A 13632-nucleotide genomic window follows, 5' to 3' on the forward strand; every position below is an offset into this window, starting at 1 on the left:
CATCACAAAGATGAAGGAGGTTTCCTTACTGCATGTGGGATTTACAGCAGAACGTTTATGGGATTTACATGACAGAAGAGGGGTTATTAGGGGGTGGGCAAGATCTCAGATACGACAACCTGGAGTTGAGGGTTCCAAAACCTGAAATGGAAAGGTTTTGGATGCTAAGACCAATATCAGGAGATCTATGACTCACAAAGCTATAAAATGCTTCTGTGAATAAGCACAATCTTACGCCTCTCCATGCCAAGTTTTCTATTGATCCTGGAGCTCTTTATTCTCTAGACCCCATTGCAAATGCCATTTATTTCAAGGGCTGTTACACAGTACACTTAATGCCAGAGGGTATTAATGGGATACCAGTGAGAATGACAATCATGCTGTTGGAAACAAGAGTGGAAGTGCACTTTTACCAGACCCTTTCCTTGCATCGGCAAGTGCCAGTATGCTCTGCTGGTCCTCAGGTTAACTCTTGCCACACTGGCATACCGTCTGCTAAACTCAACACACAGATATATTTGGCCTTCTTCCATTAATAAGAGTGGGAGCGGAATCAAATTATTTCAGGGTGGGTGGAGTTTAGTATTTACCCAAGTAACTGTATTGTGCTCCTTTGACTTCATCCTTGGATTCATTCAGGAAAACTGCTGTCTTGGTGACTGGGTCATACCTCAGGACTCCACCAGACCCATCAAAGGCCCCCACAGCACCAAGCAGCAGGTCTTGCTGCAGAATGAATGTGCGCCAAGTTAAAAAAGAGGAACAAACTACAGTTCTTTGCTCTTCTTTTGCACCTTTTTTGCAAATCACTCCAGTGAACATCAGCGTTTTCAAGCTCACCCCCCCAAATCCCGGGAGTGAAGCCACTTTGAATATTCCCATTTCAGAATCAGGGAACATGAGGTGCAGAGCGGAGAGAAGGCCTAGCCTAGGATCAAATAAAAAACAGCAGAGCTGGAAACCAAGCCCGGATCTCCTGACTCCCAGCCCAAAGCATGAAACCCAGAAAGTTTTGGAAAAGCTCCAGCAGTTGGTAGCAAACAGGAGCCTGAATCAGCAGAGAGTTCAGTTTTAAATGGGACCAGCAGCACTGAAGAAGTTCCAAGGTATTTCTGTGAAACTTACTGCTGCAGGAACTCTGCATCCGATGCTAATAAAATAGCTTTGGCAATGGACAACAGCAGCAACTATACATGCTAAAGCATCAAAGGGAAGCAAAAGCTTTAGGCATGAACAAATAAACTGTTTAATAGAGTTAAACACAACACACACTTGCCTTGTTGAAAATCTGGGCGCTGAACCCAGCTTGCGCCAACTCATATTCCATAGCATCACCTGCAGTACCTGAGAGTAAGACAAGGACAGAGTGAGCCATTTCCTCATCACAACGCAGGTAGGATTAAAGGCAGAGGTTTCTCCTCACCTTCTATGGGAATGATTTTCTGCTGTAGCATTGCAAGCAGCCCGTCTAAAGCAGAATAGTTGGTCACCCGAAACAAATGCGTCTCATCTGGGTCTGAGGCAATTAGCCGCAACTCATCTAGGGCCTTTGATTTGTTAAAGGCATTTCCCACCTGTCAGAAAAAAGTTGGGAGACTCAGATCAGTGAACAACTAGCCGTTTAAGGAAAGAACAGTGACTTTGCTGACCTCCATATGCTTGGGGCTATGATACCACGGGAATTTGTATACAGGGACTCAGTCCTGGGACCTGCACACTGCTCTCAGCAGCTGCAATGTTTATGGACGTTAACAGGCAGGGTGTGCTCAGTGTCTCAGAGGACCTGGCTGGCATCATGTCTGGAGTAACACCACTGGCATCAGTTATCTGAAACACATGTTCCCTGGGTTTCATCTGGTAGGTAGTGAAGGCATTTGAGGTTGGGGAAGGGAGTTTACATGAGACTTAACACTGCAGTATTCTACTGAGGAGTCTGGGATCTTATCTGCATTTGACAAGGTTTATTTGCCTTTGATTTATCTATGTTTGTGGAGGCTCACTGCTGTCATTTACTGCATCAATTCTGTCTTTTCTTTCCCAGTCCAGTGAGGGATGCCAGCTATGATTAGGACCAGATGAGAGCAGGATCTCCTGGATCTAAACATCTAAACGTACCCCGATGGCATAGCGGACAATTCCTGCCATACTGGATGAGCTGATCACATCTGTTAAGTTCAGTGGATCCATAAATATTTCCCCATCTGTCAGCACAAGCATGATCTTGACAGCATTTTTCTGGGAGCCTTGATCCTCACTGAAGATAAAGTTCCTGTTAAAATTGTCAAGAAATGAGTGCTTGGGGTGAGTGGAACAAAAAGAAATTTCTGCCTAACAATCATTGTGAACAGGAGAGAGGGGATTATGTTAAACTGGACTTTTCCCTTCCATGTTCACAGAACTCAAAACAAATATGGCCACCCAGACTTTTTTTTCCTTGCAGTCAATGTAGTGCTTATGCAATGTAGAAGGTCGACAGCGTAGGAGAGAAGTCTCTGATTAGTCTGTAAAACCCAGCTCCCTACTCTAATGGCAGCAGTAAAAAAAATTAATGACCATGGTAACTTCAGTACTTCTGCTCCGTTAGCACAGCTCTGATGAAAGCTTTCCCAGTTACTACACCAGTCTGGACTGGATTTGAATATGCAGTCTACAAGTGAAAAGCCCCATACACCATTTCTCAATTGCTAGGGCATCCTTACTGAGAAGGATACATACAGGCTAAGTAATTGTACCCTAGCTAGCCCCAAATCCTGGTCCTGCTCATCAGGTTTGTACTGTGCATTCAGAGGGCTCTAACTTCTTTTCTCCATTTCTTTCCAAGGGCCCCAAAAGGAGGGACAAGTCTCTGGCACTGCCAGCTGCTCTGAAGCAAAGCCATAGATAACAACCTCTAAACAAGCGGTTCTCAACCTTCTTAGACTCAAGGTCCCCCCTCGGAAAATGCCAGCTCTTAGCTTTCACTCATTTTTTGACTATGCAAAAATAACAGAGCTATTCTTCTGTTGCAAAGAACTCAGAAAGACCACAGCAGGTCATAATGTTTTTGATATTATGGATTCCTATGTGAAATCTCTGGGTTTTTCTTGTGACTCACGTGCAGGTGTTTGCACACCCAACAGGGCTAATATAGTGCAACCCCCGGTTGAGAATCACTGCTCTAAAAGATGGAGAGCAAGCCAGCAACACAGGCAGTAAGGATAATTCTCTGAGCCTCGTGACTTAATTCAAATAGTTTACTAAATCCCCAGCTCTCTCCTGCCCAGGGCAGGGGGTCACACTAGAAGATCTACAAGGTCCCTTCCGACCCTACATCTATGAATCTATATTTGCAAAGCTGTGCAGCACCAGAGTCATTGCACTTGATTTCTGATGCAGGCCTAGAAAGGTCTTCAGTGTTAGCTCTCCCATCACTCTTAATGGACCCCAGAAATTCAGCATCTCCATTTTTTTTTCTCTCTGCTTCACTACTTACAGGACGTGCTGGATGGCAGAGGCTGTTTTGGTCACATTGCCCAGCTGGGCGATGTTCTGGACTTTCTGGAGAGTGGCATTTGTATTCCAGCTGTCCCGCAGGTCAAACTCTGTCCTGATATCAGTGCCATACTGGACAAGGGCAAAGTTACACTGGAAAGAAGGGACATACAGGTGTTCATTATTGCTAAATGCAGATCCAGAGAACCCCAGCTCTTCATGACAGTCAGTCAAGGAAATCCCAGTTGAGGAAACAGCATTAACAAGGCAGAGGCGGACAACACAAACATTTCAGGCAGAAATCACACCTACATGCTGAGGAGGTGGGTCCAGCATTTAACCTGAAAGCTGGATTAGTTTGGGGAAAATCAGGGTCTCAATAATATTAACATTTTATTTTGCATTGTCCAGTTGGAGCAGAGAATTTTAAGCACAGACTAAAATTTTTTTTTCAGGCTCTTGTTTTCATATTATTTTTTTTTGCTGTATGTGCAGGCAGCAGAGGGAGCAGTTTGGAGTATAACTGAGCAGACACACAGCTTTTGGCTATGCACCGGCCTTTCTTGGAGGTTTCCCATTCGGTGACTGATTCTTGACTAATGAAACGGGGGAAGAGCAACAATAGCACAATACAGCTTCTTCAGCGAGACCAACCAGACCAAGCAAAGGAGATACCTCGAAGCACTTCTTATAAACTGTTTCCATCATGGTGTAGATGAAGGCCTTTGCCCTTTCAAAATCCTCAGGCTCAATGCTCCCGGACCCATCCAAAACAATAGCAATCTCTGTTCCTGCATCTGCCAGGGACAAGAATTCAAAGGATGCTGAAGGACGTGGAGGTTCAGAGCACCTCACCCAGACCACCAGCGTTCCAGCATCGCAAAAAGTTTGTAAGGACTCAATAGCCAGCTACCACAAAACCACAAAGCTGTTAGTTCACAGTCCGCATGGAGGGCAGAGCTGTTGGCAGCCACACAGCGAGTGCCCAAAAATCAAGGGTAGTAAGTGATATTCAACAGCGTGTTCCCTTGCAAGATATTTCCTCACTTACACATGTCGTCGTTATCCTCCATGCCAGACGCATAGTCATTATTGTTCTTGTCGCTGTTTTCATCTCTATGCCCACCTTCTTTATTTGGGGGATTTTCTACTGAAAGAAAAAGCAATTCAGTGTGAAGATGTACCTTGCAGCTCTACCCTGTGCCATGATCCAGTGACAAGCCAACTCTGGGGCTTCATGCTTGTGCACTGTGCTGTCACCATCCTTTCAGTCTAAGAAGGATCAGGTTAATGTCTGGGATGAAGACTAGCATGAAATGGATGAGTGCCTTGCATCTCAGATGGCCTGTTACAGTCCTGAGGCCCTTTAAAACAGGCACGCATAGTTGCTTGGGGCAGAATATAAATGAAGGGGAAGCAGAGTTAAGTGGTGAATAGCATGAACTCTCTCATCCTCAGCCGCTGACCAAGGCAGGGGAAGGATGACATTTGTGAGAACAGCAGAATGACGGAGCTTCTAGCAAGGGCGTCCAGAACCCCGAAAAGGAACAAACATTACCAGTGTTTTGAGAGGGAACGAGGGGGAGAAAAAACAGGCATGGTTTTCCCAGCATCCATTCCGTATCAGGGGTACTGTGATCTGCCTCCAAAATAGCTGCTTCTTCGATCAAAGAGTCTTCATATTGAAGCTCATAGCCAACAGAGCCTAACCCAGGCTGAGTTTACCACTCTGTCACCCAGCCATGCTGACTATGTCTAGTTAATACTGTATTGTGGTTTATGCTAGCACTCCCCACAAGTGCTTCAACAATGGCAAGAAACTTGCAGAGAAAGCTCAGCTCTTGGCTTATTACTGTGTTGCTGCATGGAACAAGTCAGCCTTGGCCTGCCACATTTGACATAACATTTACCCTCCACACCTTCCTCCCACCTGCAGGGTGTGAGGTATTTAGGTGCATTTAAAACACACATCTCTACCCTGCCTCCCTTAAGAGATGATTTATGTTACCACCCAGCACTTACCTTTGATTACATGTTTGCTTTCTAAATCATCACGTGGGTGATTGCCAGTACTAAGGATGCTCAGGGGGTTGTGTGTGCTGATGAAGTCATCAGGTTTAATAACATTAACATTGTCCTTGTTGCTGCTGCTACTTTGGTCACTGCTGTTTAATTTGTTCTCAACTGTGCACATGAAAAAAAAAAGGCAGGTGAAGTCTTTAGAAACACACATTTTTAAACAAAGCAGTTGGAGGCGCAGCTCCATGTCAGATCACGGTGGGTCCCGAGTCAGCCCTCTAAACTAAGAGCCAATGGCAGCTAGAGGCTGGCTGCCTGGCACTTGTGAAGATTGCTTTAAGCACCTGCTAATGGTTCTAAATCTGGCTGTACATGCCCAATCCTCCAGCATGCACAAGGCACACAACACAACGTAAGTACACCCTTGTATTCCAGAACGTCAAAGGCCAAATGCTGCCCAGACATTCACAACACACAAACTCAGCGCAAACACACGCGTGTCACTCAGAGCAGAATTCAGCTCCAAATTTCTATCACCTAGATGCTCCAAGTGGGTGGCAGGAGCTACCCAGCCAGAGTTCAAGAAGCCTCTGCCTCCTCTGTCCTGGTCCCTCCCCAGAGACATGGCATTGGCTTTGTTCCATACTGATGTTGGAGAGGTTGAGGAAAGCCTCATCTTCAAATTCAGGAGTGAGCAAGCTGCAGATTCCATTCAGGTCCTCCACAGTGCTAAAAGCTTGGCGACGCTTTTTCTGCAGACAAGCCTGTGGGGGGAGGGATGATTTACTGATGAATGGCAGCAAAAGAACCCCACAAAAGATGGCCAAAGCAGCCAAGTGGCAGCATTTCAGAATCAAACAGGCTATATAGAGCCTCTCATCAAGAGTCGCCAAACCATTCACCTCTCTTACAAAGTGCTGAAAGTCTCTTAGGAGAGAGACAGAGCAATACGTGCCCTCCACACCCCAGGGTTCCCTCTGCCAGCCTCTCCCTGCCAGGTTGGAGGGCTTCAGGAAAGCTCTGCTTCTTCTGACAGCAAAGCCCCTCCCCAGCCAAAGAGAAGGTGCCCCGATCTCCCACAGAGTAGTGCTGTGGCTTGCAGACCTCGGCTTCCACCCATGCACAGCAGCTCATCTCCATGAGGTATTTCTGACCACCTGCGTATAGCAGAAAATGTAACTTGTCCTCTACAAGAACACATCCAAGGCCCTGCTGTATTTCCCCGTCACTTACCAGGATCCATTCTGCACTTCTAGCTATAGCTATGCCACCGTCCTGGATATTTTTCGACTTAAAAACATTTCCTGAAAATAGTGAAATTACATGTAATCAATCAATAGAGAAACAGTAAACAGGGTGGAAATACAGACAGGTGCATATGATAATGCGCATCATCTCAGCATTCCTCATGCTTGGGCTGACCTTATAAATCCAGACCAGGGCTGCAATTATCCAGGATGGCTTTAGCTGTAGCATATACACTTAACCCATTTGTTTATATGCTAGGTTCAGCTCTGGGGTGATAAGCTTCATGGAAGCGCACACAAGTCGTTCCATCAGTGGTGATGGGATATGGATCAAGCCTTACATGCCAGTGAAGTCTCTGAGCTCTCGTCAGCTTCCCCCTTTCCCTGCTAACGTGTATCTGGATTTCTTTTCCCCATGAAAACCTGGAGACCCTAATGTATCATGAACCCCTCTCTGCCTCCCTCTCATCATCTCGGTGATGTTGCACCCTAGTGTTTGTCAGATTCCTTCCTCCCCCATCCTATTCAAAATTTACTTGAAGAAACTACTTAAGAACAATGAGCTGGACTGTACCTCTCAGACCAATCTCCTTACACTCAATCGCTTCTTTGGCAAGAGTACACTTATTCAGCCTGCCAAGCATCCTGCTTTGGCTGTTAACTTCTGAGGAAGTTGCCAAAATCCTGAAGGATATGGGGAAGTAAAAAAAAAAGTACAATATACAAAGGAGTGTACAAAGCAATAGACAAAGGAGTGACCAGTGTAACCTTCCTCATCAGCATGACATCCCCTTTATTTTGCACTGTGTCACTATTATGGCTGACCACTGGAGTGGGTTTATGTGATCACTGCCTGGGACCAGGTCAGTAAACAAGTCACCCCTCATGCTAATACAACAGCTCTCCAGGCCAGATTGCAATGCTGAAGCTAAGAGTATTTGTCATTTTAATACCATGAGCTATGGACATAGCCCCCCCAGTGACTGGTCACATGTCCAGCCACCACTTTTCCCCAAAGATATCATGGAAGATGCAGTTTTCTGGAAGGTATAAAATTCCCCAGTTTTAGAGCAAAGCATGGGACTGAAGCATAAAACACCTGCCAGGTGAATTACACTTCTCTTTCTGCATCAGCCACTCTGTCTGCTGCAGCAGGGAGGGGGAAGGGGGTTCTCTTTTCTGCTCCAAAGCCTAAATCAGCCCTCCATTCTGCAGAAATGCTCTGCCACCACAGAGATGAGCCACAAAGCCAGGAAATGAGCAGCCTGGCAAACGTTGTAGTGGAGCGGTGGTCTAGTCATGCAGGCTGTTAACTGGGTCACCACGCTGTACAGGCATGGGGGGAATGCAAGAGTGAAGGCAGCTTGGAATCCAAAGCCAGTGAAACAAATGCTTTAATGCATAAATGTTATGAAGACTCCTCATTATAATGACTGGACATAAAAGCTAATTACTTATGCACAAATTTATAAGGTTCCACAGAAGCCAAATGATGTTTTGTATCTCACACAATCCTTTAAACTAGGGCCTGGCATTGTGGGTACCGGGAGCATGGTGGGGATTTCCAGTGCCCCCACACCAGGGAACAAGCATCCCTGAGGATCCGAGAGGGGGTTATTTCTTGACCCTTACCAGGCTTTGAGGCCAGAGTACTGAAGGACCTTGGGCCAAGAAAGATGGTCTCTGTGAGTTGTCATCCACTTCCTGTTGGTGTCGATATTGAAACCCCTCAGGGGCTCAATGGCTGAAAAAGAAAAATGTCAGAAAGGGCCACAACCTGCCAGGTGAGTTACCACTGCCCTGGTCACTGCTTACCCCTGGCCAGCACCTTCAGCAAGGAAACAACCAGGGGTATGATCCAGCTAAACCAAAGAGCCTCACTGCTTCAGATCGAGAACTAGCACAGTTTTTCTGGTTCACCTTGGGAGACAGATGCTGGATGAGCCATAATGCTGCTCTTTACTACTTCCCTTTAAACCAAGGGACAGAAAGCAGCTCCTCCTCAAGGGTTCACAAAGCGCAGATGCAGGGAGACCATGCCCTGAAATACATCAGGAGACAACCCTGCAGAGACTTTTTAGGCCTAATCCGAGGGGTGGAGCCAGGGAGCACTTGGAGAGCTAAGAGCAGATTCGCACTGGTAATTAGGAGGTCAGTTCAGTGCGGGAGTGGACCGAGCTGGAATTAAGACCTGCAAGGCACGAAGCTTATCCTAGTTTCAGTACAACTGGATTCCCTTCCCCACCCCAATCTTGCTCCCAGCTGGTAAGAAATCACTGTGGCTTGTGCAAGCATCATATCACTGAGGATCTTTATCAGTGAGGTCAGGACTGGTAAAAAAACATGTTACTCAGCAACCTTGGAGGCTGAAAGCATTTGCCTGCAGAAGACAGCATGGGCAGCAGCAGGATTCACTTTTTCCAGCCCCCAACCATCTGTGCTTAAACCCCCACCCAGCACAACCAAGTCTAGTGGGATGACAGTGTGGAATTCATGGGACTTCTGCCCTTTTTGCTTCCTTTTTTGAGAGTCCTGATGAGAAGAGAAATGAATGCCCAACATAGAGTCAGGTGTGGGGATGTGGATGCAGCACCAGAGGCAAACCATTAAATACACAGCCCTCAAATGTCATGCATACTCCATGCTGTCCCAGACCGAAAATGTTAGTAAGCAGGACAACCTGAAAGAGGCACAGAACGTAGGGTGCAATGACAAACACCAGTTGAAATATCCAGTGTTTGCAATGTCCTGACAATTCAGAAAATTTGGCAGTTTGCTCAGAGATGAGCTCCCCCAGGCCACTCTGGTTCCAAACTCTGACAGTGCCTTTGAGATCCTAAACTAAAACTGGATTAACATTTTGTAAGTTCTCCTGCTGTGACCAGCCTGACCTGCCAGTGCAGGTTGCGTAGCTCACATCCCCCTTCGAACAGTCATCCCAGGATTTTGTCCATTGTCCCTTCTTGCTTTTCAGACTGTGGGAGAGTCAGATTCTGTTTGTGTTCACACCGGGGGGCTGGGATGGTCCTGTGACCAAGAGCAGAGGTGGATCTTACAAAACGCATGGAAGCAAAATCATTGCCCAACCAACTTGGCTGCCAAAATACAGCTTGGGCTTAGGAACTGAAATACTGTGACCAACACAGTTTCCTGTGGTAGACTGTGTTCTTAAAGCCTTGCTTCTTCTTCCTTAGACATGTTACAGGGGCTTGGTGTGCAACTTATTTTGCAACTTGGGAGGCCTAATCCAGGCCACCTTTCTGCTTTGCAAACCCTGCGCTAGCACTCAGACACCTGACTCCTGCACTCTTGCATCTAATTACAGTTATTTTAACCCCAGGCTTTTTGCCTCTGCTGCAGGCTGGCATGACATAACCTGCCTTTGACACATGCATTACGTGCAAGACAATCTGCAGCAGCTTCATCCTGCTCTAGTTGCTGATTTGCTATTTGCATCAGAGCAAAGACCATTTCTAGCTCTCAAAGTGTCCACAGAAATCCACAGCCTATGTTAACAGTTGCATTTGAAGTAGCCCAGTGCTCCTCTGTTTCCACGTGCGGCCCACTGACCTCTAGTCCTTGTTGTATTTTGGAACCCCATTCTGTTAAAGTCAATTAAATTGATGTTAACCTGAAGCAATTCCAGTGAATTCAATTAGATTAATGCCAGATTTATGACAATGTTATTTATATAAAATCTGGGCCCCCTGTAAATAAAGACAGATTATTACCACTACCAAATATACAAACATACGTTAAACCATCCGTTACAGCCTGTAACATTTTCTACTTCTAAAAACACCACTTGTGCTGATTATCAGCAGTCCTTCAGCACTTGGCTCTGTGCTTGCAGCTCCATGTTATTAGCCTACTAATCATCATATATAGTTCCTGGGGAGAGATTTTCCAAAGAAAGTGTGCTGGTTACACCGACATGGATCCTTAAGACAAACTGGTACACTGCAGACATTACTGCAGAGCTTGTCACAATAGCAAGGATGCAGGACACCGAAGGAACTTTCCACTATTTGGTTAGAAACAGAAGTTATTAAAGAACCCATATGTGGATGTCCCTACGTATCACTGTTACAATTCATGGGTCCCCAATCTTTACTGACTCATGAACTACAATACTGAGTCAGTAACACACTGAGGGCAACACTATACTTTGCTCTCTCCATCAACTTCTGTTTTAGCTTTTTATTATCCTGTGTGGCAGTGAGCAATGCTGGAAGGTCTATGGGGAACATGCTTCCTGTGAGTCTTGAGTTGGGGGTCACTGCTATAGGTGGTCTTGATTGCTCCTTCAAACTAATCCTTTTTAGTGATCCTCCCTTGTGATCTCAATTTACTCCCTGCCTGCCACCATCATCCCACCCTCTGGATTCACATTGGTTCGTCTTGTTTCATTTAAAGCTCACAGTCTTGAGAACGTGCCTGTTAGCATTGTCAGCTCCTACAGACCTTTGCTATAGTTGCACCACTATAGACTCACTGCATGTTGCGGGTTTCTTTTTTAGTCATCGTAATTTGTTTCAGGTTTCCAGTGAGAGAAAAAAAGCCTAGACAGACACCATCTCACTGAGAAGTGGAAGGCTTTATTCAATAGCTCTAGCACTGAGGTCCTTGCCTTGGCCTGGAAGTTGCTTATGTCAACTTTGAGATTGAGTATTTTATCCCACATCAGAGGTCTCTGCCAAAACAAATGGGCAATACACTCCCCTTGCATGGCTGTCCTATGAAAACTACTTCAGATTCATGCCATTTAATATTGCACTTGTTAAAAACTATATTTAAAGAACATTAATGTGGCAACGCCGAGCAGACAAAAGCTAGGATACGTCAGACTTAAGGTTACCTCTGCAAGGCACTCCCTTGAAGCCAAATTGCCATCTCTGCCAATGCCAATCTCCTGCTCCAAAGCACAGAAGTGCAACAGATTCTCAACTAAGTGGCTGCTAAACACCATGAGGAAAGCAGTGTTTTTTTGTCATTTATTTCTTCCTCGTACATTTTGAGAATTCGGAATAATTTTGCTGAAAGGTTTGGAAAAATAAAATCAGCCCCAGGCAGACAGGCATGGAAAAATTCTGCCTGCTTGGTTAAAGCTTGGCAAAACAGTTACAATAGTGTAAGGGGGATATTTCAGCCGGGGTGGTCCAGAAATTATGCACAGTTCTCTGCATAGTTGTGCTGCATATATGGAGGTGTGTGTATTAGCCAAAGGGCTGCAGATGATGAGCCCCCTCATCTTGCCTCTCGCAAAACAATTAGCAATACAAAAGTGGGGTCTCTCTAGTGTTAGGCAACCTTAACTTTTTTAAGCACCGCTTTCCAGCTCTCTCAATAACACGTCAGGTTTTATTGTCTCTGAAATCCTGAACTTTTGTCAAAATTCGATAAAAAACAGATTTTTAAATCACTTCGTGTCTTCATTTATATTTATCGGCCCATGTCCACGATTTAGAAGTTAATTTCCTAATTCCAGTCTGCATCTCATTTTACATTTACTGCATTTTCCAAACAAAAGGACTGAGAGAAAAAAAGTTCTCCTTTTGTCCTGAATATTTTAATGTACTTAATAGGCAAACCCTGTGGGCAACAAACTGCTGAAAGTTTTCACTGACTGGCCCAGAATGAATCAGAAAGGGTAGGAAAAAAGGGGGATTTCATGAACATAAAGACAAAGATTTAATGAACATAGACTTCTCTCAGTTAATGGCCATACAAGCAGAGAGACACTCCACTAACTCAATGTAGATTTTTACTGGTACAATTTAAAAGCAAAACTTGACCCAGACATAGCCTCAGCTGATTCATTATACATAGCAGTGCAGGGCATCTGTCTGCTGAGGAACTTATATGACTCTCATTAACCAGGCATTTGAGCAGCTGTCCCATTTATAGTGACTGAGCCCTGTGGATACTACCAGCATTTACTTTTTCCATAAAATGGCAAGAACTGTCACCCACTAAGACAAGCTGCAGGAATCACATTGGCTAATTGTGCTGAAACACTGGAATGAGAAGTCTTGAAGCAAGGACTTGTATACAGGGCACCCATGACAAATCCCCAAACCCCAAAGATTCCTAAAAACAAACGGCAAATACTGTGGCTCTTAACATCAGCGCTGCACGTATAAAGTATGTATTCAGCCACACTGAGTGAGAACCAGGAGTGCTCAGAATCAGTGCACGGCTTTTCTTTTCTACTTTATGGGGGGTGGGAAAGAGAAATAATGCTCACTTACTTATTAAAGACAGAAGGCACAGGAGGGGCTTCATCTTTTCGATCGCGGCTTTAAGGTGAAGGGTGCAGGACTGGAGATCCCACCAGACAATCTACCTCCACTCTGCTCGCAGATCACTGACTCAACTGCCTGTTTTAGCCTTCTTGCTGAGATGCAGCTAATTTGGTGTCATGTGGATTTCCTAGTTGGGGTTCGATGATTTACTCATGAAATTACACTTCAACAAAACGCTGCAAGTACTGAAAGGATATCTGACCAGTTCCTCTAGCTCTCTAGCAGCAACTGCAGAAACCCATCCTCATAAGATCCCTCTGGAACATGCCTGAAAACTTCCAAGGGAAGTCTCTGCATCCTTCTCCACATCCCAGGCTACCTACCTGGAGATGCCGTCATCCTCTGAAGCATCTGGAAAAAAGAGTGTGCCCTATCTGAATGTGCTCACTGCAGGGATTTAAATAGCACGTCACCTTGTTACAGATAGCACTTGTTTTAGACCCCATTTCCCCTCTCTCACCCACAGCCTTGCTGTTCTCGCTTTGTTGTAGTTCAGTGCTAGTATCAGAAAGGTCAGCTCTTGAGAACTAAATGTACCTGTTTTGCTAATCCTTCGATACTGGTGTTTGGATCAGCAAGTGAAAGGTCCA

The 13632-nt window shown here is 45.3% G+C and overlaps 1 protein-coding gene across 1 annotated transcript in view; it reads right to left on the reverse strand.

The window, feature by feature from the left end:
• Nucleotides 1-13381, reverse strand: part of ITGAE (integrin subunit alpha E) — a 32129-nt gene extending 18748 nt beyond the window's left edge. Inside the window, exons 1-13 of the mRNA XM_090025074.1 lie at nt 13366-13381; nt 8370-8481; nt 7312-7421; nt 6724-6794; nt 6137-6254; nt 5494-5655; nt 4523-4621; nt 4147-4268; nt 3473-3624; nt 2116-2269; nt 1424-1574; nt 1273-1344; nt 591-722 (exon numbers count right to left, since the gene is read on the reverse strand). Coding sequence (XP_089881200.1) covers nt 591-722; nt 1273-1344; nt 1424-1574; nt 2116-2269; nt 3473-3624; nt 4147-4268; nt 4523-4621; nt 5494-5655; nt 6137-6254; nt 6724-6794; nt 7312-7421; nt 8370-8481; nt 13366-13381 — 1471 coding nt within the window. The remainder of the gene's footprint in view (nt 1-590; nt 723-1272; nt 1345-1423; nt 1575-2115; nt 2270-3472; nt 3625-4146; nt 4269-4522; nt 4622-5493; nt 5656-6136; nt 6255-6723; nt 6795-7311; nt 7422-8369; nt 8482-13365) is intronic.
• Between the last annotated feature and the right edge of the window lie 251 nt (nt 13382-13632).

The sequence above is a fragment of the Crocodylus siamensis genome, chromosome 13, assembly GCF_052110815.1.
Source record: "Crocodylus siamensis isolate JL-2025a chromosome 13, ASM5211081v1, whole genome shotgun sequence".
NCBI classification, from domain to species: domain Eukaryota; kingdom Metazoa; phylum Chordata; order Crocodylia; family Crocodylidae; genus Crocodylus; species Crocodylus siamensis.